Source organism: Argopecten irradians, chromosome 5 (assembly GCF_041381155.1).
Source record: "Argopecten irradians isolate NY chromosome 5, Ai_NY, whole genome shotgun sequence".
NCBI lineage: Eukaryota > Metazoa > Mollusca > Bivalvia > Pectinida > Pectinidae > Argopecten > Argopecten irradians.
In genome coordinates, this window is record NC_091138.1 from 36,628,504 (window position 1) to 36,656,484 (window position 27,981).

Genomic DNA, 27,981 nt, shown 5'->3' on the forward strand with positions numbered 1-27,981 from the left:
CAGTCATACTTATGAGTAAGACACAGTCATACTTATGAGTTAGACACAGTCATACAGATGAGTAAGACAGAGTCATACAGATGAGTTAGACACAGTCATACAGATGAGTTAGACACAGTCATACAGACGAGATAGACAGTCATACTGATGAGTAAGACACAGTCATACAGATAATTAAGAAAAGGTCATACATATGAGTATGATTAAGACACAGTCATACATATGAGTAAGACACAGTCATACATATGAGTAATACACAGTCATACATATGAGTAAGACACAGTCATACTTATGAGTAAGACACAGTCATACAGATGAGTAAGACACAGTCATACTTATGAGTAATACACAGTCATACTTATGAGTAAGACACAGTCATACATATGAGTAAGACACAGTCATACATATGAGTAATACACAGTCATACATATGAGTAATACACAGTCATACTTATGAGTAAGACACAGTCATACAGATGAGTAATACACAGTCATACTTATGAGTAATACACAGTCATACTTATGAGTAAGACACAGTCATACTTATGAGTAAGACACAGTCATACTTATGAGTTAGACACAGTCATACAGATGAGTAAGACACAGTCATACAGATGAGTAATACACAGTCATACTTATGAGTAAGACACAGTCATACATACGTAAGACACAGTTATACATATGAATAAGACAAGGTCATAAGACACAGTCATACAGATGAGTAATACACAGTCATACAGATGAGTAATACACAGTCATACTTATGAGTAAGACACAGTCATACTTATGAGTAAGACACAGTCATACTTATGAGTTAGACACAGTCATACTTATGAGTAAGACACAGTCATACTTATGAGTAAGACACAGTCATACATACGTAAGACACAGTTATACATATGAATAAGACAAGGTCATAAGACACAGTCATACTAATGTGTAACTCGTCATACAGATGAACATTCTCACCAGACAAACACATCATGGATAACAATCAAATTCATGTACCTAAAAATGAAATTGATTTTCTCTATTTTCACAATGTCATGTTTCATTACAAAGTGATATTTCCTTTATTTGGCATGTATATTTCATATCATACCTGATAGCAGTACATCATGTTGTAACAATTTTGTCTCCCCATTAATTTCCAACATGGAGTCCATAATTTTCCTACATGGGGATACCTTTCCCATGAAATGGTATCTCAACAGTTTGATGCTAAGCATAATGCACAGTTTATATCTACCCGGTAAGATGCTGACATTTCTTGAGCATGCTTTATACTTATTTCACAGCCTTCTGTAGAGACAGTATGAAATTTGACTTGGAAATTCTTGTCTTAATGTATCATCATCCCCAGGCTTGGGTCCGACAGTAGTGCACCACAAGTTTGCCATCACTTCCAAAACACTGAAAAAAAATCAATACAATTCCATACACAAGTTTATTGTCAACTTTCTCAAAAAGTTTTGTTGTGAATTTTTTTGTGTTGTACGTGTAACATTTTTGTTTTAATTATTTGGGTTTTTTTATATTGCAGATGGAGCTAATTTATGTACCCTCCAACCTGTCGTTATAACTACCTCTGTCTAACAACCATCTGTAGGGCATATTCTCTACTTTGAAAACAGGCCCTGGTGACCTTTTGATTTGGGAATTTTAAGCTGTAAATTGTGAAATTAGTTTAGGCGTCTTGTAAACAAATATTTCATTATTTCTCAAAGGAAATCAATAATTTCATAAATACATGTATGAGGTTACTGGTATTCATGAGGAATTTGTTTTGGTTTTTGGTAGATATCCATTGGGCAAAATGTGACCAATTTTAATAAATGTCAGACCCCAAAATGCACTACAGATGTCAGCACAAACCCTGAACTGTATACCACTTTCTTGAGGTTGGCCAAATGTCCAATTTAAATGCAATTTGACATCACCTGTATACCAATACGGCGGTTTTCGAGATCCCAAAACGACGTGGGTATAGTACAATTTACCATTGATTACTCCCACCTTTATGATATCATAAAAATCACCCCAAATGATGACAACATAATCATCGGATGGTGGGACTAATCAATTATTTAGGGATCTCGAAACCCCCGAATTAGCATGGCTTCTTTGGTATAAAGAGCATTTGAATTTGTCTGTTGGGTGGTGTTTGAAGATAGGTTTGACTGGAGACAACATTCATCAGATTTATAGGTAGTATCGAACAGAGAACCTTTCAAATTATATCAACCGAACAACTATGTAACAAGATAAAGGTGGTCTAGCTAGAAACACAATGTGTTGAACTGACCAAAGATTAGGTAAATCAAGTAAATAACAGCATTCTTTTATTTTAATAGATACTTACATCAAACACTGTGCCAATTTCTGTATCAGGTGAAGGGGCAAAGGACTGATGAACATATAAAAACTGAAAAAAAACCACCAAAAAACATTGTTGCAAATATAAGCTTAGGTATACCACTTTGTACACAATTGAAATATTAACAATGCAAAATAAATATAATAAACACATTTATCATAACAAAGTAGTTTTCATTCCCTGTAAAGGGTCCTATGTACGAAACAAATTGTATGATTTTTACCGAAGAAATTTTGTTATTCCCCAGAGATTCATTATAACTGTATTTTACTGTATTTAAATATTTTCAGGAAAATTTCACCTAGAAAACAATTACTGGCAAGTCTTGTTGACTCAAAGTTGGTGGCACCATTGAGGATTTTAGTAATTCCCAAGTATTAATGAATACTAAAAGCTAATGTTGGTAGTACAAACAATATTTTGAATGAAACATGGATTTCAGGTTACATTTACATGAATACAAGTATATAAGGTGAGACTGCATGCATTTTTTGAACTTGCATCAAGGTTATTAATTAAGAATTTGAGGTATTTAAACTGTAAGCTTTGTAATATCTAAAAAAAATATTTTAATACCATGATTTTGGCCTATTAAAATTTTAGCATAACTGATGAAGGCAAACAATAACATATCCTAACTTATCCTTTTGAACTTCCGTAGTTTACAAATTACAATCAGTCATACCATAGATTCCTTTGGGTCCAATTTTAAGTATTTCTTGATGAATTCACTGATCCAGCTCACTCTCTTGTTTCTTTCAACAGCCCATCTCTTCTTTTTCATAATTGGAGCATCACCAGCTGGTTTTAATAACACATCAACTGAAATGGTCACAACCAAACATCTAGATTTGAAAAAAGCTAAATGGTCATCTAATATTTAAGCCAATTTACAGTACTGTATTCTACCCGCCCCTCTCCCTTTTTAAGGCTTCAATTTCATTTATTTCAAATAATACAGACTGAAAATATTAGAGCTGTGTTGATTTCCTTATTACTGATATCTTTTGCAAATTGATTTATGGCTTACTTCGTAGAATAATTTTATGAAAGGCTAGTCCAAATTTGTCGGTATTAAGCGCCCCTTATTTGCTTCAATTTTTTAAGTACCCTGGGGCCTTATTAGGTCGAATACGGTAACATATGATCATTTTGAGAACAGAAACTGTATAGGTTTCTGCCTGAGTAGACTGACCATGAATTTAAGACATTTTTTTCATCGGGAATCTGACAATCATGCCAGCTAGAACCAAACACTTGGATTACGCATTTATGAATACTCCTCTAAGGGCTAAAGCTATACTTCAATACTTATCTACAGTTCCTGGTCTTAGTCAGTTTCCGCAGTTATTTTTTTCCTACATGTACATGTATATATTCTATGTAACCTTCCTTTCCTGATCTTGTTACAGGTGGATTTAAACAAAGGGTTTCGGATAGTTATAGAAAAATTGTCTAAATAATAATAATTTATATTTTTTGCATCATTTTCTGTTGTTTTTTTGTATTTTTTCTTAGAAAATCGTGACTTATTTACCATATTTAGAATAACAAAGAAAAAAAATGATATCACAAAATTTTAAGTTTTTAAATACGGGTAATTAATTATCGCAAAGTACAACAAAGTACAAAGTACTTCTATGAGCTAGGGTAGGCCTAACATTTACACATACATATTGTTTACATATGTTCTTCAACATTCCAGCCTGCACTTTTTGTCATATTGCATAAATTCTGTCAGTTTGCCTTGAAAAAAAAATCCATCCTTGATACTCCAGGGGTTCTGATCACTTCCGACCTCTACACCCCTGGACTATCTCGTAGTCCATGGGTGTAGAGATCGTAAGTGATCGGTACCCCTGGAGAATCGAGAATATAAAACATCTGGCTGCGTTTTAAGGCCTTAATTACAATGCATTCAAGTCATATTATCTTAAAACTTTAATGAAAGTGAAACATCTGAAAATTATGCAAATATTATGAGACAAGACAATTTGATAAAACTAGGCCAAATTTGGTTAAAGTCAATCTTTAGATGAGATCAGGAAAATTCATAAAAAAAGTAAAAATACATCAAATGAATTATGGCGATCCCGTACCCATTCAAACTCGTACCCAAACAAACTCGTACCCACATTTGGCGAACTCGTACCCAAGCATGGCGAACCCGTACCCATGGAATTTGGCGAACTCGTACCCATTATAAAAGTTAAACTTCATGTATTTATTTGTGATTTATATAAAACTTAATATATTGTGTTCGATCAGATGTTTCTAGTCAGTGGTCGTAAAACGGTACGCAAGAGATTCCAGCCAAGATTTATTCATTTTTAATTAGTAGTTTTACATTTCCCCCCTCTTGTGTATTTTCCCGTAGCTTATTATTATTTAAAATAATTATGAAGTAAAAACCAATTGATGTCAAATTTTGTTACAATGCATATAAAAAAATAAATAAAAGAGCAATATTTCACAAACATATTTGAAGATTATTTGGACCATTCTCTCAATAGATCTATATCAAAGATTTCCTTCCCGCATTTTGCCCCAGCCTTCTCTGCATATGGTTTTTCTAAAATACTAGGATATTTTAGCTATCACAGTTCGTATAGAGGCACGTTTAAAATAAATAAATGCAATATAGACACACAAATATATATATATATTTCATATAATGTGCAAAATTGATTGCGTGACCGTAAACAATTCCATTGTAAATGACGTATGATGGTATAATGTCCCAGTAAGATGTGTTCTCAAATTCTGTTAATAACATTTTACTTAAATGTTGAATAAAAAAAAATGACGTAGCTCTGAACGAGGGACGGAAGATTTCTGACAGATGCATGGTCGTCGTCCTGCCGGGTATTCGTTCTACTGTATATAATCTACAAGTAAGTTACGTTAGAAAATGTATGCTCATATTCCCATAAAATATCTAAATATGTCGTTCTCATGGTTTTTGTTCCATACCGAAAAAAAAGTCAAAACAAGTGATTTCTAGAATGATTTCCGGTTAAATACTGAACAAGAGGCCCATGGGCCTTAACGGTCACCTGAGTTAGAATATATAATGAAACAAATAATGAAACAAATTAAAGACATATAAACACTATATGCTGGGCCTTGAAGTTGGTCAGTGATTTATAAATTTGACTCTTTAGACTATGAAGAGTATTTGCTTCCATCAAACCTGTGAACTTAGAGGTATTTTTTGAAATTTTAATCATTTTGACCCTTTTTGGTCCTGCCCCTCTGGTCCCCCAAGGGGTCATCGAGGACAGATATGAATGTTAAAATGCTATATCTTAGGCTAATAATTCTTATCAAATTTGACTAATTTCCTACAAAGATTGGGCAAATAATGTTCACAAATATGTTTTTCCTATATAAACTAAAGTAAACTTGACCCCTCCCCAGGGGGTAATGTGAGACCCCAAGGTCATATAATTCATAATTTTTATAAAACACCTTAAGACCTTTCCATCTATAATTATTTGATTCTACTATATCCGGAATTTTAGAAGATTTTTGAAGTTTTAGCCTATTTGACCCTTTTTTTGCCCCGCCCTCTGCCCCCAGGGGGTCGGCCAGGACCAATGTGGATATGATATCAAAATGCTATCTCAGGCTAATAATTCTAACCAAGTTTGACTCATTTCCTATGAAAATTGAGCAAAAAATGCTCATTAATGTGTTTTTCCTATATAAACTATAGTAAACTTGACCCCCTCCCCAAAGGGAAACAGGAGACCCCAGGGTCATGTAATTTACAACTTTTATAAACAAACTTTTATAAACAAACTTTAAGACCTTTTCATCTATAAAGTGTATTTGATTATACCATTTCCAGAATTTTAAAAGAATATTTTTGAAGTTTTAGCCTATTTGACCTTTTTTGGCCCCGCCCCTCTGCCCCCAGGGGGTCGGCCTGGACCAATATGGATATGATATTAAAATGCTATCTCAGGCTAATAATTCTAACCAAGTTTGACTCGTTTCCAATGAAAATTGAGCAAAAAATGCTCATAAATGTGTTTTCCCTATATAAACTATAGTAAACTTGACCCCCTCCCCAGGGGGAAACGTGAGACCCCAGGGTCATATAATTCACAATTTTTGTAAAGGACCTTAAGACCTTTCCATTTATGAAAAGTATTTGTTTCTACCATTTCCAGAATTTCAGAAGAAGATTTTTGAAGTTTTAGCCTATTTGACCCTTTTTTAGCCCCACCCCTCTGCCCCCAGGGGGTCGGCCAGGACCAATGTGGATATGATATTAAAATGCTATCTCAGACAAATAATTCTAACCAAGTTTGACTCGTTTCCAATGAAAATTGAGCAAAACATTCTCATAAATGTGTTTTCCCAATATAAGCTATAGTAAACTTGACCCCTTCCCCAGGGGGAAACGTGAGACCCCAGGGTCATATAATTCACAATTTTTGTAAAGGACCTTAAGACCTTTCTATTTATGAAAAGTATTTGATTCTATCATTTCCAGAATTTCAGAAGAAGATTTTTGAAATTTTAGCCTATTTGACCCCTTTTGACCCCGCCCCTAAAGCCCCAGCTGGGGGTCAATCATAGAAAATTTGTTAATAGGATTAAATGGCCAATCTCATACTGATAATTCTGACAACATTTGAATTATTTCCTATTACAAATGACCAAATAATAAGCAAAAATGTGTTTTCCCAATATAAACTATAGTAAACTTAACCCCCTCCCCAGGGGGAAACTAGAGACCCCAGGGTCATATAATTCACAATATTTGTAAAGGACCTTAAGACCTTTCTATCTATGAAGAGTATTTGATTCTACCATATCTGTGAGTAGAGAAGAAGATTTTTGAAATTTTACTCAATTTTACACCTTTTGGCCCCTCCCACAGCCCCCTGGGGGGTGTGGACCATATAATTCACTATTTTTATTGGCCTTATGCCTAAGAAGATTTGTGCAAAATTTCATTGAAATTGCTTCAGCAGTTTTGGAGAAGAAGACGAAAATGTAAATTGTTTACGGACATACAACGGACGACGGACGACGGACAAAAGGCGATTAGAATAGGTCACTTGAGACTTCATCTCAGGTGACCTAAAAATACAGATTATTGAAATATTCTACACCCACTCTTGGGATTTCGAGGACGCGTCTACAGTCAAACAAAAAGAGAACACAATCGATTTCATATGAACGTGCACGAAAGAGGAATTGCTTGGTATCAAACCTAAGAAAGGTGTGGTGGCATTTCTTGAGGAAGATTGTAACAGTAACAGGGGCCCCCCCCATTTTCGCCGACTGAAATTTTCTAAAAATGTTTATTTTTCGTACTTCATTCTAGAAAATTTTCCGCTGCGCAGCATATTTCCTAAAACGTTCAAGCACATAATGTCAAACCTTAAATAGTCCTAGTCATAATTCAATACACAGAACTAGACTAAAAATGTCCATCAAAGGATTGTATGTAATACCTAAAAAAATTCTCTTAAAAGATCAATTTGTTTATGTCTTAGCGAGACAATATTAATTCATTTTTTATGTTACACAACCATGTGCCGATGGTGTGAAGCCGGTGTATTCAGATTGAGTAGGGTTGCATAATGTTTTGACGACACAATTATCATTTCTAAATGCAAGCAGCTTTAAATAGAAAAATTACCATGTTAAGAACGCTTTATAATCATTAAAATACATCGTAAAACTCATCTCAGCCATTCTAAACCGTAATTTTTTTTCCGGGGTAGACACCTGGACCCCCCAAACACCAAAATCTTGCGCTTTCGGGCGCTCACAAATTCATCAAAACTCATTTAAGCTATTCTAAATCGTAATATTTTTCCTAGAGGAGGCCCCGGACCCCCCAAACACCAAAATCCCGTGCTTTCGGGCGCTTGCAAAATTATCAAAATACATTGTAAAACTCATCTCAGCCATTCTAAATTACTATATTTTTTCCGGGGGTCACCCTCAGACACCTAAAACACTAAAATCTCACGCCTTCGGCGCTCACACGCTAATCTGGCCAATTTGCGTATTCGTTAATATCCTTTTATAGCGACCCCACTGTCTATAAATGTGTACAAGGATTAAATTTACTGATATATGAAAAATGTACATAAAACAAATATGGTTGGGAGTTGAATTAATCTCCGCCTGTAGGTGCGGCGGCGGCGGCACCAGAAATAAACTGAAATTTTCTTTGAACAAATTGTATTCCTATTGAGAGAATGGCACATTCAGAGAAAATTACAATATTAAAATAGAAAATTTGTCAATGCATGAAAAACATCGTAATATATAGCTCAGTATAGCCTAAATTGTGTTTTTAACTATTCATTCCGATGTTACAAGATGGCATAAAGTGTATTCTGCTACTGTACATCAATACAAAACCAAATAATGACACACAACATCGCAATAATTGGATGCAGATGGCATAAGGAATAAACTTCTAAGAACATTTAATAAATAACTTTCTCCAATTATTCTATGAATTACAACGGAAAATTTCTTTTTCGTACAGTATTTAGCTTTTCAGACATCGCGGCCGTCAGTACTTGGTAGTAGCATATATTGTATGCCGTATCTATCTTTGGTCTAACACAAATTCTAGTCGTTGATTTTCGGGTGAACCATGATTTAAAAAATCATTCAAAATGCATTTATTTAAGAAACATGTCAAAGAAATTCCAAATAACTTGGTCACAGGTCGGTTCAGAAACCAATGAGGAACGCCGCCTTGTCAATCACCTGTATAATTATATTGACTGACACGTGTGGTGAGAGCTCGTCAGCCAATGATATTTAACGGGGGAGGAGCCATACGCTTCGCGTGCCTATCAATTATACCTGACTGACTGATTGATCAAAGGGACAGCCACAGGAGCACGCCAGTAGACGTCAACTCAAATGTGTTGTACTAAAAATGTTTTTGTATCGTTGCACAAAAAAAACGAGATATATATGTTGAATTACTTATTAGAGATGCTATCTCTGAATTTGTGTATGTTAAAATCAACTTGTAATGCAATGATTTATTATGAACTTGGTCGTTTTCCCTTGGTAAATCAACAAAACTTCAAAGCCTTCAAGTATTGGTTTAAACTATTGAATAGTAATAACTATATTTTGAAGGAAATATATCAGTTTGTTTTTAAGGAAACTGAAAATGTACATCCAAAACATAATTTTTAGTGTTTATTAAACAGAAACTATCTGAACTTGGGTTAGGTTATATATGGTTAAGGCAGTCTCCTGCTGATATCACTTTACTTGCGTTAATTAAACAACGAATTGATGATCAGACAAAACAACTGTTGTTGGCATCAATAAGCACTTCCAGTAAATGTGATCTCTTTAGATATCTAGTAGATGACGTAACATTACAATTTTATTTAACGAAGTCTCTTTCAAAACAACGTAGAATTTCTGTATCCAAACTCCGTCTTTCAGCTCATAATCTTGCAATCGAGACAGGTAGATATAGAAAGGTTGAAAGGAATAATAGATTATGTAGAAACTGTGAACTCTTCGAAATAGAAGATGAATATCATTTTTTATTTATTTGTCCAAAATTTTCAGATATTCAGAGAAAATACATTAAAAACTATTTTTGGGTAAAGCCATCTGTTTACAAAGTTATTGAATTGCTGAATACACATAACATAAAAGATCTTAATTTATTAGGCAAGCTACATAATTGAGGCAAACAACAGCAGAATCACTTAATCACATATGTGCATTTCAATTTGTCTATGATAATTTAATGTTTACCCTTGCTGATTGTATATATGTATATTTTATGTTATTATTCCAATAAGTTGTATACTTACGGAAATAAAGAATTTCAATTAATATATCATCCGCTCAGGGTGACATTTCCACAGTACCTCGCAAGTTAAAATATGCGCCAGTAAATCTCAAATATGTGTTTAATTTATACATGTGAATGCAACCTTGAAGGGAAAGAGAGAAAATAACGATGTATAAACAGGGCTGTTAAACCAAGATTTATTCTATACATTAGTCATATTTGATTATAAATATGGTTTACTTGTGATATAACAAAAAATTAACGTACAGTGTTTTCTTGACAACAACATACATTATTTATACGGCAGCAACAATTTGACGCAACCCGTTTTTTCTCAATCTTTATCGTTTCTCTATTGAATTTCTGTTTTCGTTTATTCAAGGATTTATAAGGCATTGGTTTTTATTTGACTTCCTCCTTTGATTAAAAACGACGATCTATTTTGCTTCATTAGATTTTTTTTACAAGACAGTTAAACAAAAAGGAAATCAGCTTTTAAAATAATTGAACATTTGCCGTGTGAAGTCACAACGGGCACAGAAGATGATTTTGAATTATACTTAACTTTTACACAAAATTATTACAGATGCTATATCTTGTAAAATATTTCAAAGTACATGTGAATGTAAATACATGTGTATAACATTACTGATTCAGGGCTGCGGAAAAATTTTGAAATGTACTCGTCCGTCGGACAAGTGCTTCATCACAATCTACTCGTCCGAATGACATTTTTACTTGTCCGCAATATTTGTCAGATAAATAAGTAGATGTGACTGTATATATTAGCCTACAGCGGTTTTAGATATATTCATTTGATTGTTAGAACTGTATTGATGCCGATTTGGGATAACATGACTAACAAACAGTTTTACAAGAAGACCGACAAAACATTTAATTCCCAAACAATTTTGTATGCAAGTGTTATAAAAAAGATATCTTTTTAAAGGGTCGATATTTTAACTTACTTTCCAATGTAGTAGGTATATATTATTTTTAACTCCATTAGCTTACTGGTAAGATTTTTTTTGAGGCGAATGTCGCTAAAAACTGAAGCAAATTTCGCTGTGACATCTTGTTTTTCGACACACCTCTAGACTCTTGATTACGATATCAATAGACCTCGGATTTATTCATGTTACAATGCTGTACATGCGCATGCGCATTGAAAACGAAAGTCGGGAATTCCTAGAATGATGCAGAAAACGAAATGTTATCATTGCTTCGTCGTATTTTTAAGAAACCGTTACGAATATCAGACCCTGTATAAATTTACCGAGAAACGATATAATTAATAAGGTGTAGGTCATATAGTCATTGTCAGAATTTTTCACTCGTCCGACGGACAAGCGTGATGTCAACATTCACTCGTCCGATGGCCAAATCCACTCGTCTAGACGAGCGGACGAGTACTTTTCCCCAGCCCTGTGATTAATGTAAATGTAGTGTATATGTAATCTTGAAAAGTATACAGCATGTTACCAGATATTTTCTGATTTTACCAGGTATTGGAATATATCAACGTTGACTCAATTATGCATTATTTTGGTGCATTATTTAGGCCAGTGATATATTGAATCAGACACAAAGAAGAAATTAAGATTAATACCTGTAATTAAATTAAAAAAAAACCCAACGAAACTTGATGGGTGCTGGTTAGCCAATCATGGGTACGAGCTCGCCAAATATTTTGGGTACGACTTCGTTAATTTTGGGTACGGGTTGGTGGGTACGAGCTGGAATGGGTACCCTCATCAGAATCTACAGGGAAACAGTGCGGAGTTTTGGCCCAGATTGTAGTCGAATGTACTTTCAGTACTTTGATTTCTCATATGAGTCTAGCAGTATGATAATGATTAGCCTCTTTGCTTACTTACTTTTGGATTTTGTTTCAATTACGGTATTCGACAAGCTACTTTGTGGCTGTTGTTCTTTATTTTCGGGCGGTTCGTCATTATCCGTGGACCTCTTATCTGGTGAAACGTCCTCGGAATTATCAACTTCCTTCTGTTCCGTGATATCGGTTGACATTTTCCTTTCGTAGTCAACGTATATTTGATGCTTAATTGTATTCGTGTAGGCTTCAACCCAAGTAAGCACTTATGGGACCCTTTCATCGTAACGCAACACAAGAGTTATCCCTCTTTATACACTAACATTCAAAAATGTTACCTAAAATCATTTCCATCATCATGAATTAAATAATGATTTAATTATAATTTACACGTACTTGTTTATTGTAAAAATATTTCACTATTGGGAATAAATTCATTTAATTCAAATCTGGCTTTGTATAAACCAAAGCACTTGCCTAAAATGCACACATAATACGGACATTACAGTATCCTAACAGATCGTTCATTTAATCTCATTTTCAGGAAAATTAATAACGAGGAACAACTTATCATACTTTGTACTAGAATTTATATATAACAGATAGAAAATCAACGAAAAATACAACACCAACAAAATATACATACAACTAACGTTATAAATATATCCAATACATGTAGACTAATTGGAAATTCATAATATTCAAAACTAATTCATATACTGTAATATAATTCCAGCTAGCCATTTCATCAGGGTGTTTTAAATATCTGACGCCTATTTGAGATGGTTTAAAACATGGATTACACGAGATATTCCACAGCATGCGGAATATTCCACAGGGTGCTCTTTTTTAACTCATATGCTTCTCATTTGCTAATTCAGTAGTATTTTTAATGTACTTTTTAGCAACTATGTTAATAAGCATACAATTACATATTTTTGATATCTTTTTTTTTCATTTTTTATATTTTCCTCATTCATCCCAAACCCACACATTTAAAAATAAAATTTGACAGGAAAGAAGAATAGTATACACACAATCTGTAATACGAGTAATATATTGAGTTTAACAGAGACGGAACACATTTTGTACATACCATCATGTTCATTAATAATGTATACCACTGAGAAGTCAAAATGTTCTTGTATTAAACTTTTCCCTTCATATATGTATTTTTGGAAGTAAGAGTACATACCATAGAAGAAAATGAAAGAAAAAAACATATGTCCGTGGGCTCGTTTTTGAGCTATTGTAAATCAAAGATACCTATTTGACAAAATATTGGATTTAATGCCGTTTTGACCATATTCATGTACATTATTTCCTTATGAAATGTTTAATATGTATAGGTGTTTGTAGAATTTATTTTCCAGTGGTCTTCTTTAAACAATATAGCGGTTATAATTAATAAGACTCATATTTGTTCACAGAACAACAATATATGCTATACATAACCATTCTAAGCTACAAAATACACTATTTTCGGCCATGTTTATAAAAAAAAGTTTTTTGGGAATATTTTGCATAGTTGTTCTTCCTAAATCAGGTAGAAAATATGACAAGCCAAGTTAAGTTTTATTCGATTAATTCCGATAACGAAATTTCTAATACCAGAAATTAATTTCCGATATCGGGAATTCTAATTCCGATATCGGGACTTCTAATTCTGATATCGGAAATCTTAATTTTCGTTATCAGAAATTCTAATTCCGTTATTGGAAATTCTATTTTTGATATCAGGAATAAGAAAACAATTTTCCATATCAGAAATTCTAATTCCTATATGGAAAATTCTATTTCCGATATCAGGATTTCTATTTCCGACATGGGAATTCTATTCCCTATATCGGGAAATCTTAGTAATTCCTGATAAATTGTAAAAATGGATACACATGTGTACTTTCTTCTATACTGCGCGGTTAATAGGGAAAGCTAACTCTTTCTCTTATTCCGGACAGGTATATCCACATAGGAAAAGAGAAAAAGAATCATTCACCCTCTTTGGGATGAGACAGGAAATCTCAAGCCTCGGGATAAGATTCTTAAGCTATCAAACACTCGGCAGAGCCTCTTGGTGGACAGCTAAAGAACCTTATTCCTCGGGTTGAGATTAATAGAATCTTACATGGGTCTGTGAAGTGGACAGGAATATCTCAACCCGAGTGAAAGATTTTGGCCGATCAACCCGAGGCTTGCCGAGGGTTGACGGAGAAAATCTTTTCCCTAGCAACCGCGGGATATCCCTGTGAAGCATGGGAGAATCTCCTTTCTCCACAGTTTTACCGGTGTGAGATTTTTCTATCTCACCCTAGGGTAAAGAAAGCTACACGAGATCTTTGCACGTGCTCAACAATTGTATGACGTCACGACAACAGTAGACGGCGAAGACGACGATTCACCCTCGCTTGCCTAAGTGACACGTTTATTAGAGACACAAAGGCGTACACGGGGTAAAAGAAAAAGAATCATTCAGCCTCTTTGGGGTGATATAGGAGATCTCAGCCCTCGGGATAAGATTCTTAAGCTGACAAACACTCGGCTGAGCCTCTTGATGGACAGCTTAAGAACCTTACTCCTCGGGTTGAGATTCTACTGTCTCACCCCAAAGAGGATGAAAGATTCTAGTAGTCTTCCGCCCATATTATCTACATGCTCCGACCTCTCGCTCGATCGATGTTGCAACCTAAGTTATTTCAATAAAGAAACTGATTATTAGCAAACACGGGTATGGAAATCTATAAATCAGTATAAAAATACGTATTCTGTGTTTGAGAATTTATTCTGTGTCTGGGAATTTATTCTGTCTCTGAGAATTTATTCTGTCTTTGAGAATTGATTCTGTTTCTGAGATTTTTTTCTGTCTCCAAGAATTTATTCTATCTCTGATAATTTATCAGTCTTTGAGAATTGATTCTGTCTTTGAGAATGTCAGAGTTATCTGCTCATAAGAGTATGTCTTGTGATATCATGTCTTCGAACAATGTGACGTTGATTACAAATACATGTCATAATCAGTAATGAGTCACAACAGCAGATATGTTTGTAATACACAAAGAAGAAATGACCAAGAAAGGTAATAAATAAAAAAATTAAGCAAGCTTTCAAATAAAAAACCTCAACATTTATGTAATGTACCACATGCATGTATACATATATCCACTTAACAAAGACGCAATATCACATAAGTCTCGCCCCAAAAGAACATGATAAGCCTATATATGTATTTAGTAATGTGTGATATATGAGTAAAATTATTACGTGAAAGTCATTTTAGAAGGACTTTATGGTATCGTGATGCTTTTTTTTGTGCTTAAAGATGTTCCATCGCTCACGAATTGTATTTTTTTCACTATCAAAAAAGTAGCAGACACTTTTGTATTTTTCTTCAGCTGCAAAAGTTACTTACTTAACATCATTACCACCATTGAAAAGTTTGAGCTTTTCATTTTACTTCAAGATAAAAATATCAAAAACCATTAATTGCATCCCGAAAAAAATCCATGGCACTGTACCCTATATGGAATGAAGTACTGATTGCCAATGTACAAAAAGCAAAAGAAATTATTTTATATGTATTTTTGTGTTCATTAAGTACATATATACACGATTAAACACCAACTATTGTTCAAATAATGGGTAGCGTTATGTTCTGTCGGTGGTGGAGCATCTTTACTATACCAAGACAACTGCATCTGTATGCTTTCTATTTGCCGATGATTGTCGATACCAAGTTGATTTGTTTTTGAAATTCCATCCAACGTAAGGTACTGCAAGTAAAGGGATACAGTATCATAGGCCAAACTGGAGAAGTCGTACTTGACAATATTATTAATGAAAGAAGTCATAAGAAGATCCTTTATACATTTAGATGAAATTATAAAAACAGCTATTCAATGAAATGGAGACACCCTATCTGGAATATACAGCAAGCGCACGGAGCCCATACGCGTAAGGAGCCCATATAAAATCATTGATATTCAAAATGCGCATGGAGCCCATACAAAATCAAGGATATTGAAGACGCGTATTGAGCCCATTCATAATCAAGGATATTCAAAACGCGCATGGAACCCACAAAAATCAAGGATATATTTAAGATGCGCATGGATCCCATACAAAATCAAGGATATTCAAAACGTTTTGATCATATAGCCACAATTGAAATATAATGACAGCCTAGATATAATGATAGCTTGAAATCAAGGAATGCACTTGGTCAACTTTCGGTTTCGATATCTAATGTATTGGATATCGAAACCGAAAGTTCACGAAACATTGAAAACAAGCTTTTACACTGGTAAATCAATTAGTCTGAAGGAATGGCTTTTAAAAATGGTGTTTTTTTTACACAAAAGGTAGGCGATAAAGAGATACAGTACAATAACAAAGGTTATTAGCACAATCGCTTGTATTCAATATTACCTGCAGCTGTCTAATACCTTGTGTCTGTCCAATTAATGCATCTATTTCATACCTGTATAACTATAGGTGTTCCGTTCTGGTTGGTTGATTTTTAAATTGGTCTTGATGACGTAAGAAAAATGCATGATCATTCAAACGCTTGCAGCTTTGCAATATGAGGTCCAAGTAAGCAAGTTCTAACTTGAAATATCTCTGCTGTTTATTTTGACATTTGCAAAATGACGAGTACAGAGAAGTTTTTTGTGGGCCTTTTACCGCCTCTGTGTGTAGTCACTATGCCGATCTATGGATTATTTTGCGGCATTGATTTCACAATATACATGTCGTTATTACTGTACGCGTATGTGATATGCAGCGAGTTTATACAACTGCCAAGTAAATTGGTAAGAGCCATGCAAGATCAGAGTTGATTGGAGTCAAACGTTATTGGCATATTATTGTTATTGTAAAGAAGCTTGCAAATGTCATGTTAAAGAAGTTTGTAAATGTCATGGTAAAGAAGCTTGTAAATGTCATGGTAAATAAACTTGAAAATGTCATGGTAAATTAGCTTGTAAATGTCATGGTATAAATAAGTTTGAAAATGTCATGGTAAATAAGCTTGTCAATGTCATGGTATATAAGTTTGAAAATGTCATGAAAATAAACTTGTAAATGTCATTGTAAATAAGCTTGTAAATGTCATGGTAAAGAAGTTTGAAAATGTCATGGTAAAGAAGTTTGAAAATGTCATTGTAAAGAATCTTCAAAATGTCATGGTAAATACACTTGTAAATGTCATGGAAAAGAACTTTGTAAATGTCATTGTAAATAGGCTTATAAATGTCATGGTAAATAAGCTTGTAAATGTCATTGTAAAGAATCTTGAAAATGTCATGGTTAATAAGCTTGTAAATGTCATGGTAAAGAAGCTTGCATTGTAAAGAACCTTGAAAATGTCTTGGTAAAGAAGTTTGTAAATGTCATGCTAAATAAGCTCGTAAATGTCATTGTAAATAAACTTGTTAATGTCATGGTAAATACACTTGTAATGCATGTGGCTAATGTATAGGCTTATAAATGTCATGGTAAATAAGCTTGTAAATGTCATGGTAAAGAAGTTTGAAAAGTCATGGTAAAAATTGAAAATGTCATGGTAAAGAAGTTTTGAAAATGTCATGGTAAATAATTGTAAATGTCATGGTAAATAAGCTAAAAATGTCTTGGTGAAGAAGCTTGTAAATATCATGCTAAAATAAGCTTGTACATGTCATGGTAAATAAACTTGAAAATGTCATGGTAAATTAGCTTATAAATGTCATGGTAAAGAAGTTTGTAAATGTCATTGTAAATAGGCTTATAAATGTCATGGTTAATAAGCTTGTAAATGTCATGGTTAAGAAGCTTGCATTGTAAAGAAGCTTGAAAATGTCTTGGTAAAGATGTTTGTAAATGTCATGTTAAATAAGCTCGTAAATGTCATGGTAAAGAAGTTTGAAAACGTCATGGTAAAGAAATTTGAAAATGTAATGGTAAATAAGTTTGTAAATGTCATGGTAAATAAGCTTAAAATGTTTTGGTGAAGAAGCTTGTAAATGTCGTGGTAATTAAGCTTGTAAATGTCATGGTAAATCAGCTTGTAAATGTCATGGTAAAGAAGCTTGTAAATATCATGTTAAAGAAGTTTGAAAATATCATTGTAAATAAGCTTATAAATGTCATGGTAAAGAAGCTTGTAAATGTCATGGTAAAGAATCTTGTAAATGTCATGGTAAATAAGCTTTTAAATGTCAGGGTAAATAAGCTAGTAAATGTCATGCTAAATAAGCTTGTAAATGTCATGGTAAAGAAGTTTGAAAACGTCATGTTTAAGAAGTTTGAAAATGTAATTGTGAAGAAGTTTGAAAATGTCATGGTAAATACACTTGTAAATATCATGGAAAAGAACTTTGTAAATGTCATTGTAAATAGGTTTATAAATTTCATGGTAATTAAGCTTGTAAATGTCATGGTAAATAGGCTTATAAATGTCATGGTAAATTAGCTTGTAAATGTCATGGTAAAGAAGTTTGAATACGTCATGTTTAAGAAGTTTGAAAATGTCATTGTGAAGAAGTTTGAAAATGTCATGGTAAATGAGCTTGTAAATGTCATGGTAAGAAGTTTGAAAATGTCATGGTAAATAAGTTTGTAAATGTCATGTAAATATCTTGTAAATGTCATGGTAAATAAGCTTGTAAATGTCATGGTAAATAAACTTGAAAATGTCATGGTAAAGAATCTTGTAAATGTCATGGTAAATAAGTTTGTAAATGTCATGGTAAATAAGCTTGAAAATGTCATTGTGAAGAAGCTTGTAAATGTCATGGTAAAGAAATTTGAAAATGTCATTGTAAAGAATCTTGAAAATGTCATGGTTAATAAGCTTGTAAATGTCATGGTAAAGAAGCTCGCATTGTAAAGAAGCTTGAAAATGTCTTGGTAAAGATGTTTGTAAATGTCATGTTAAATAAGCTCGTAAATGTCATGGTAAAGAAGTTTGAAAACGTCATGGTAAAGAAATTTGAAAATGTAATGGTAAATAAGTTTGTAAATGTCATGGTAAATAAGCTTAAAATGTTTTGGTGAAGAAGCTTGTAAATGTCGTGGTAATTAAGCTTGTAAATGTCATGGTAAATCAGCTTGTAAATGTCATGGTAAAGAAGCTTGTAAATATCATGTTAAAGAAGTTTGAAAATATCATTGTAAATAAGCTTATAAATGTCATAGTAAAGAAGCTTGTAAATGTCATGGTAAATAAGCTAGTAAATGTCAAGGTAAATAAGCTTTTAAATGTCAGGGTAAATAAGCTAGTAAATGTCATGCTAAATAAGTTTGTAAATGTCATGGTAAAGAAGTTTGAAAACGTCATGTTTAAGAAGTTTGAAAATGTAATTGTGAAGAAGTTTGAAAATGTCATGGTAAATACACTTGTAAATGTCATGGAAAAGAACTTTGTAAATGTCATTGTAAATAGGCTTATAAATGTCATGGTAAATAAGCTTGTAAATGTCATGGTAAAGAAGCTTGTAAATGTCATGGTAAATAAGTTTGTAAATGTCATGGTAAAGAAGCTTGTAAATGTCATTGTAAATAGGCTTATAAATGTCATGGTAAATAAGCTTGTAAATGTCATGGTAAAGAAGTTTGAAAATGTCATGGTTAATAAGATTGAAAATGTCATGGTAATTAAGCTTGAAAATGTCATTGTTAAGAAGCTTATAAATGTCATGGTGAAGAAGCTTGTAAATGTCGTTGTAAATAAGCTTGTAAATGTCATGGTGAAGAAGCTTGTAAAATGGTCATGGTAAATAAGTTTGTAAACGTCATTGTGAAGAAGTTTGAAAATGTCATGGTAAATGAGCTTGTAAATGTCATGGTAAATAAGCTTTTAAATGTCATGGTAAAGAAGCTAGTAAATGTCATGCTAAATAAGCTTGTACATGTCATGGTAAATAAGCTTGTAAATGTCATGGTAAAGAAGTTTGAAAATGTCATGGTAAATAAGTTTGTAAATGTGTCATGTCATTGTAAATAAGCTTGTAAATGTCATTGTTAAAGAAGTTAGCTTGAAAATTCTGTAATGTTTAAAGAAGTTTGAAAATGTCATGCTAAATAAGCTCGTAAATGTCATTGTAAATAAACTTGTTAATGTCATGGTTAATAAGCTTGTAAATGTCATGGTAAAGAAGTTTGAAAACGTCATGTTTAAGAAGTTTGAAAATGTAATTGTGAAGAAGTTTGAAAATGTCATGGTAAATACACTTGTAAATATCATGGAAAAGAACTTTGTAAATGTCATTGTAAATAGGTTTAATAAATTTCATGGTAAATAAGCTTGTAAATGTCATGGTAAATAGTCTTATAAATGTCATGGTAAATAAGCTTGTAAATGTCATGGTAAAGAAGTTTGAAAACGTCATGTTTAAGAAGTTTGAAAATGTCATTGTGAAGAAGTTTGAAAATGTCATGGTAAATGAGCTTGTAAATGTCATGGTAAAGAAGTTTGAAAATGTCATGGTAAATAAGTTTGTAAATGTCATGGTAAATAAGCTTGAAAATGTCATGGTAAAGAAGCTTGTAAATGTCATGGTAAATAAGCTTGTAAATGTCATGGTAAATAAGCTTGTAAATGTCATGGTAAATAAGCTTGTAAATGTCATGGTAAAGAAGCTTGTAAATGTCATGGTAAATAAGCTTGTAAATGTCATGGTAAATAAGCTTGTAAATGTCATGGTAAAGAAGCTTGTAAATGTCATGGTAAATAAGCTTGTAAATGTCATGGTAAAGAAGCTTGTAAATGTCATGGTAAAGAAGCTTGTAAATGTCATGGTAAAGAAGCTTGTAAATGTCATGGTAAAGAAGCTTGTAAATGTCATGGTAAAGAAGCTTGTAAATGTCATGGTAAAGAAGCTTGTAAATGTCATGGTAAATAAGCTTGTAAATGTCATGGTAAATAAACTTGTAAATGTCATGGTAAAGAAGTTTGAAAATGTCATGGTAAATAACTTTGTAAATGTCATGGTAAATAACTTTGTAAATGTCATGGTAAATAAGCTTGAAAATGTCATGGTTAATAAGTTTGTAAATGTCATGGTAAATAAGTTTGAAAATGTCATGGTAAAGAAGCTTGTAAATGTCATTGTAAATAAGCTTGTAAATGTCATGGTAAATAAGCTTGTAAATGTCATGGTAAAGAAGCTTGTAAATGTCATGGTAAAGAAGATTGAAAATGTCATGGTAATTAAGCTTGAAAATGTCATGGTGAAGAAGCTTATAAATGTAATGATAAAGGAGCTTGTAAATGTCATGTTAAAGAAGTTTGAAAATGTCATGGTAAAATAAAGTTTGAAAATGTCATGGTAAATAAGATTGAAAATGTCATGGTAAATAAGATTGAAAATGTCATGGTAAAAATAAGCTTGTAATAATGAAATCATGGTAAATAAGCTTGAAAATGATGTCATGGTAAATAAGTTTGAAAATGTCATGGTAAATAAGCTTGATTGCTGAAAATGTCATGGTAAATAAGATTGAAAATGTCATGGTAAGTTGAAATGTCATGGTAAAGAAGATTGAAAATGTCATGGTAAATAAGATTGAAAATGACATGGTAATTAAGCTTGAAAATGTCATTGTTAAGAAGCTTATAAATGTAATGATAAAGAATCTTGAAAATGTCATGGTAAAGAAGCTTGTAAATGTCATGGTAAAGAAGTTTGAAAATGTCATGGTAAAGAAGCTTGTAAATGTCATTATAAAGACGCCTGCAATTATTTAATATTTTTTAAATTAGGAAGCTTTATCCTGATCAAACTTATACCATCAAAGTATATGCACACACAGTGTAAAAACACACGCAGTATGAAACAAATACAATGGCTTCGCTTCAATAAATTATTTTATTGTGAATACAATGGCTTCGCTTCAATAATTCAGAGCTGGGTGATGAGCTACGCCGACGCCTGGATCCTGGGACTGTTTTGCTTGTGCCTACTTACTGGATTTGTCTATCTAACTTTATATCCGCTGGCTTTACTGTACGAACAATTGCTGTTGATATCTGATTTTGGATTCCAGGCTGCTGAAATGTTTCTAATCCTCAACTATGTATTACACACCAACAAGAGAACGAATGAAACAGTCAGAGAAGGAGAATCTGTGATTTCGAAGGTATGACACTCCACTCGTACTAGTATCAAACATATATGGTAAAATATGGGATATAATTATAACCCGTGGATAAATTCATGTCTTTTTCTAAGTAGTGATAAGAATATAAACTCTTGAACGACACTACCGCAGCCTCCCTGAACAAACACACATCCGTCCCTATATGTTAAATGTTAAAATGACAATAAAGTCTAATCGACCAATAAACCCACCAATTGTTTCTGGTACACCATTTTCATATGTATTTCTTGATCCATGTGATTTAAAGTTTATAAATGCACATGCATCACCATCAAAGTTGTAGGTAACAAATTGATAAACAAAATATTTCTTTTACTTCATATCCATTGCATCTGTTACAGCTCGCATTAAACTGTTTCATGACTCTGTGTTATGCCGTGACAGCGTTATTTGGAGTGTCTATTTACGTCGAGGGCTCCCCTCTCCATCAATGGTTGGTAAAAAAGTTTTATGAAGTTATACCGAAATAAACAGTTATTTCCTATTATCCAATACAGTAAATTGATAAAATCTTTCAAATGCAGAAGTACTGGTAAAAGCTGCATATGAACTTTTTATCATTACATCAAAAGAATCGAATAACGGTTCACTGGGTTGACTTTATGGCTCTGAAGTTAGTTGTCGCTTTCTACATAATCTTCAAAGGAAGACTTAGTAGGCATGTAATTGGTTTTTTTTTCTCCTGGGATATCTCCAGTTTTACTATGATATAGTCTAGGGGTGGATATTACGACAGTGATAGTAACCCCTGGATTATCCATGCTGTTCATATACTATATGAATCCTTATCACCCTTATTAAAGGCTGTTGTTCCTAGTACTGATATTGTCCGTGGCTGTACATGTAATGATGATGACGTCGCAGGAAGGTAAGGATACTTCTTTCTGAAGACTACTAGTTTTAACACATTAAAGGGACAATTCACTCAGACTAATTCTTTTACATAACCAAGAAGCAAAATGTGGCATAAATGTATAGTTCTATATTTCTTATGAAACATATAACACAAAATATTGACAAACCACCTCATTGTTTAGTATTTTAATTGATACCGTTGTAATTACAAATCGTTGATCAATACGATTCAGCAGGTACAATATGTATGCTGTACTCATACCCGAGCCTAAGTTACGCACCTTAAACGAATGTGCTACATAAATACCGAGGAGGTGAAAAAAATGATTTTTAGGCAATACAATTCACCTAAAAAGGTAAACAGAATACTGTCAGAGCGATTTGAGCAGTTCTAGACAAAAGGTGCTTTACTCTACGAGCAAAGGACAGGGTTCGGCATACAAGTGTTCGACCACAATGTGTAATGGCGGACAGCGAGCGAGTTTGAACATTTCACAAACATTTTACCACCATGGGCTTTTCTGGCCTATCACAGTAAAACTGACTGATCTAATTTCCATTAAAACCGGGTTTGTCCAAAATATGTACAAATCTTAATGTTCTCTTAGACTGCATTGTCCCTTTAACTACATGTATGGATAAATATCTGGAGTTTTTTGTAAAGTATTATTTAATCAAATAACTACACATGCATATCTATCTCCAGTAATTTTGTATCCATATCTAAAGCATTTGTTCCTGTAACTAAGTGTCCAGTAATATTTTATCCATATCTAAAGCATTTATTCCTGTAACTAAGTGTACAGTAGTTTTGTATATATATCTGAAGTATTTGTTCCTGTAACTAAGTGTCTAGTTGTTTTTTATGTCATAGTAATTTTTTATACATATCTAAAGCATTTGTTCCTGTAACTAAGTGTACAGTAGTTTTGTATCCATATCTGAAGTATTTGTTCCTGTAACTAAGTGTCCAGTAATTTTTTATCCATATCTAAAGCATTTGTTCCTGTAACTAAGTGTCCAGTAGTTTTGTAATCATATCTGAAGTATTTGTTCCTGTAACTAAGTGTCCAGTAATTTTGTATCCATATCTAAAGCATTTGTTCCTGTAACTAAGTGTCAGTAGTTTTGTATCATATCTGAAGTATTTTCTGTAACTAAGGTCAGTTTTTGTCTTCTAAGTCTTATCATATATTGAAGTATTTTTTGTAACTAAGTGTCTAGTTGTTTTATCTAAAGCATTTGTTCCTGTAACTAAGTGTACAGTAGTTTTGTATCCATATCTGAAGTATTTGTTCCTGTAACTAGTGTCTAGTTGTTTTGTATCCATTCTAAAGCATTTTCCCATAGTGTCATAGTTTTGTATCCAATCTGAAGTATTTGTTTACCAGTTTTGTCATATCTAAGCTGTTCGTACTAAGTGTCAGTATTTTGTATCCATATCTAAGTATCTAAGTGTTCAAGTAATATTTATCCATATCTAAAGCATTTTTCCTGTAACTAAGTGTACAGTAGTTTTGTATCCATATCTGAAGTATTTGTTCCTGTTACTAAGTGTCCAGTAATTTTGTATCCATATCTAAAGCATTTGTTCCTGTAACTAAGTGTCCAGTAGTTTTGTATCTATATCTGAAGTATTTTTCCTGTAACTAAGAGTCCAGTAATTTTGTATCCGTATCTGAATAATTTGTTCCTGTAACTAAGTGTCCAGTAGTTTTGTATCAATATCTGAAGTATTTTTCATGTAACTAAGTGTCTAGTTGTTTTGTATCCATATCTAAAGCATTTGTTCCTGTAACTAAGTGTACAGTAGTTTTGTATCCATATCTGAAGTATTTGTTCCTGTAACTAAGTGTCAAGTTGTTTTGTATCCATATCTAAAGCATTTATTCCTGTAACTAAGTGTACAGTAGTTTTGTATCCATATCTGAAGTATTTGTTCCTGTAACTAAGTGTCTAGTTGTTTTGTATCCATATCTAAAGCATTTGTTCCTGTAACTAAGTGTCCAGTAGTGTTGTATCCATATCTGAAGTATTTGTTCCTGTTACTAAGTGTCCAGTAATTTTGTATCCATATCTAAAGCATTTGTTCCTGTAACTAAGTGTCCAGTAGTTTTGTATCAATATCTAAAGCATTTGTTCCTGTAACTAAGTGTCCAGTAGTTTTGTATCCATATCCGAAGTATTTGTTCCTGTTACTAAGTGTCCAGTAATTTTGTATCCATATCTAAAGCATTTGTTCCTGTAACTAAGTGTCCAGTAGTTTTGTATCAATATCTGAAGTATTTTTCCTGTAACTAAGAGTCCAGTAATTTTGTATCCGTATCTGAATTATTTGTTCCTGTAACTAAGTGTCCAGTAGTTTTGTATTCACATCTGATGTATGCTTTTCCCTTTCAGGTATCCTGTGTGATGCAGCTTTCTCTTGTTTGTGCTCTATGGCAGCATTGTATGCCATGATGAACGAAACGATGATTACACCACCACAAAGTAATTCAGTATTTTTTATTTCATTGTTGATTCTGCAGTTAATTTTATATTTTAAAGAAAGCTGACCAAGACAGTTTAAAAGCATGCATTGGCGATAAAAAAATAATAAATATCTAGATGTAAGTATATATCGTATTATATAGAGGTCGATGATGGTTGTAGATCGCATATAAGATTTTTGAAATACTTTATTTTTAATGAAAACTTTTTTTTTAACTTGCATTGTTAGCTTAATGTTTGAAATTCGAATTTCATTTGTAGCTTTGCACTTATCTTCTACCACTTTCTTCACAGACATAGATGAACATGCTCAGGAATTTCTGAAGAGGTTGCGGGGACCTTTCTTTTGGGTCACGTTACTCATTAGATACTACGTTATATTTTTCATCACGAAGAAAGTTACCGGGGAGAATCTCTTTGACCAGGTACTCTATTAAAACTGGCATTAACTTATCACATATGCCATAAGCTGATAAGTTTCAGGGGACGATGTTTTTGCGATTTCCCGGGACATTGTTATGATCACGAACATTTTTAAATACGCGGAAAAAATGTAATGAATAAATAGAATATACTAATGTTGTAAAATTGGAATACTTTTAATATTCGGTTATCGGATTCCGTTTTGTAACTCGAGCTAGGTTAATGTTCAAGGCATGTCAACGTAATTATCTGGGCAGGATTGTTCAATAGCTTAATCACAAGGTTATTGAAATTTTCATTTCTTGTTTGCTGTAACCTTCGTAGATTAAATCTTCTCGAAAGCTTGAAAGTAGGTATAGAATGTAGTATTCATCAAACTTTAGAAATTTTGTCAAATTAGCTTGAAAAGAAATGATTCTATACTGATTTTAATACTGTTACACTGACTAGTCTAATCATCATTCGAACATCTAGGCCCAGTAGTAAAGTTTACATTATGCCTTTAGCCAAGAGGCCAGTAAAAGGATTTCGAATTAGTTTTCTGTTATCACATCCGAGGTAAATTTGCATAATAAAATTATGAATGTGATGTCATAGACGAATATGTAGGCATATCAGCAAATGTAAAATGACGTGTATTTTGAATGTTCTGATTATTTTACAGAGTTTACGTACGCTATTTCTACACATTTTTAATTAAATCCCACTGCTTTTACAGGTGGATTCTAGTACTTATATCCGGAAAATGTCTCATCAGCGATTCATACTTGTGAGCAAGTTTGTCGTGATTTTTATGATCACTCAATTGTCTGCAAAATTAATCTATGCTGCTGGAGTTTTTCCTGGCACTCTATTATTTCGCCCGGAATTCCGGAGTAAAGACTGCCCCAGAGACATTCTAGGACGGATACTACAGATACTAGTAATCCATTTCTGTTACATTCGGCGACTTTACCAGCCGATAGAATGGATGATGACCATTGACGTACTTTTTAGACATGGGCGTGCAATATATATGTTTGACAATTACATGATTGCTAGATTACAATTACTGGAGAAATAAATAAATCTGGATGACATATCAGTAGAATTGCATTTATATCTCCAATAATTGCAACCTAACAATTCTTCAATCGTAATATTCACATTATTTTTTTTTCTATTTTACAATAAAATATATTTTAGATACAAGTAAACATTCAACAACCCCGCTTCAACCATTTAACCTGAACATCTAAGGTCAATGTGATAAAGGTATCCTATGCTTGGTTATAACCGGAACAAGGATGTTACGCTCCATCAGTCATCACTCAATGTTATAGAAATAGTCCCTATAAATATTATTCTCGCGCGCACTAACTTGGGGTCAGTAAACAGGTTTCCTTTTGATGTATATATATATATTACTACACAAAGTAGTCATTTAATGACTCACAATGCAGATCATGATTATCACTAGAGTAATGGGAGTCTTTGTGGCAAGATGTAAATACAAAATTATGTTTCATTACTTCCATTTTTCTCCTCTAACTCTTGTGCCACATTGTTCACACGTGCTTTTGTATAAATGTTGAATTGAGTCCAACTTTTTAAATGCAAATTATAACGTCACAAAAATGAATCATGGCAAGATGTAAATACAAAATTATGTTTCATTACTTCCATTTTTCTCCTCTAACTCTTGTGCCACATTGTTCACACGTGCTTTTGTATAAATGTTGAATTGAGTCCAACTTTTTAAATGCAAATTATAACGTCACTAAAATGAATCATACACTGGTAAGTTATGTTTGGTTTGACAAGAAATATGATATATTTCAGTATGATTTGTATAGATGTGGATTTAGATGTGTTTCTTTTATGAAGAACAGGGCTCTGAAGAAGTCACGTGATATTTACTCAATAAAATAACCTACCATGTATGGTAATTATAGCCATTATTCTAAGTACTGAAATATGTATATCAAGGTTTGAGCAAAGAAATAAAGCGAAATAAAATGTTTTATGTTTTTTTATTCAATTTGATATTGCTATCAAAAACACTTTAAAAACA

General features: G+C 32.9%; 2 protein-coding genes across 4 annotated transcripts; one reads left to right on the forward strand and one right to left on the reverse strand.

Moving 5' to 3' along the window:
- On the reverse strand, nucleotides 1-12,461 carry LOC138323696 (autophagy protein 12-like). Its single transcript, XM_069268486.1, is given in 5 exon segments — nucleotides 1-1,412; nucleotides 2,362-2,424; nucleotides 3,062-3,069; nucleotides 3,071-3,198; nucleotides 12,070-12,461. Coding segments are annotated over 5 exon segments (474 nt in total). The 5' UTR covers nucleotides 12,224-12,461; the 3' UTR covers nucleotides 1-1,291.
- A 3,857-nt stretch (nucleotides 12,462-16,318) lies between these two features.
- Nucleotides 16,319-27,943, forward strand: LOC138323697 (uncharacterized). 3 transcript variants are annotated; one of them, XM_069268489.1, is made up of 7 exons: nucleotides 16,319-16,381; nucleotides 22,047-22,139; nucleotides 22,502-22,593; nucleotides 22,964-23,028; nucleotides 25,416-25,505; nucleotides 25,800-25,930; nucleotides 26,647-27,943. In XM_069268489.1, the coding sequence occupies exons 1-7, from the start codon at nucleotides 16,346-16,348 to the stop codon at nucleotides 26,989-26,991; spliced, it is 852 nt and encodes a 283-aa protein (XP_069124590.1). In that variant the 5' UTR covers nucleotides 16,319-16,345; the 3' UTR covers nucleotides 26,992-27,943. The 3 variants fall into 3 exon arrangements, with proteins under 3 accessions (XP_069124590.1, XP_069124589.1, XP_069124588.1); XM_069268488.1 differs by lacking the exon at nucleotides 16,319-16,381 and adding an exon at nucleotides 16,601-16,831; XM_069268487.1 differs by lacking the exon at nucleotides 16,319-16,381 and adding an exon at nucleotides 16,604-16,831 and having other exon boundaries at nucleotides 21,906-22,139.
- Nucleotides 27,944-27,981: the final 38 nt, after the last annotated feature.

Bases quoted from the DNA above. Each gene is read 5' to 3' on its own strand.
- LOC138323697 (XM_069268487.1), top strand. From the start codon at position 16,667: ATGACGAGTACAGAGAAGTTTTTTGTGGGCCTTTTACCGCCTCTGTGT. The intron at 16,832-21,905 runs GTAAGAGCCATG...TCAATAATTCAG, and splicing joins TACAACTGCCAAGTAAATTG to AGCTGGGTGATGAGCTACGC. The intron at 22,140-22,501 runs GTATGACACTCC...CATCTGTTACAG, and splicing joins GAGAATCTGTGATTTCGAAG to CTCGCATTAAACTGTTTCAT.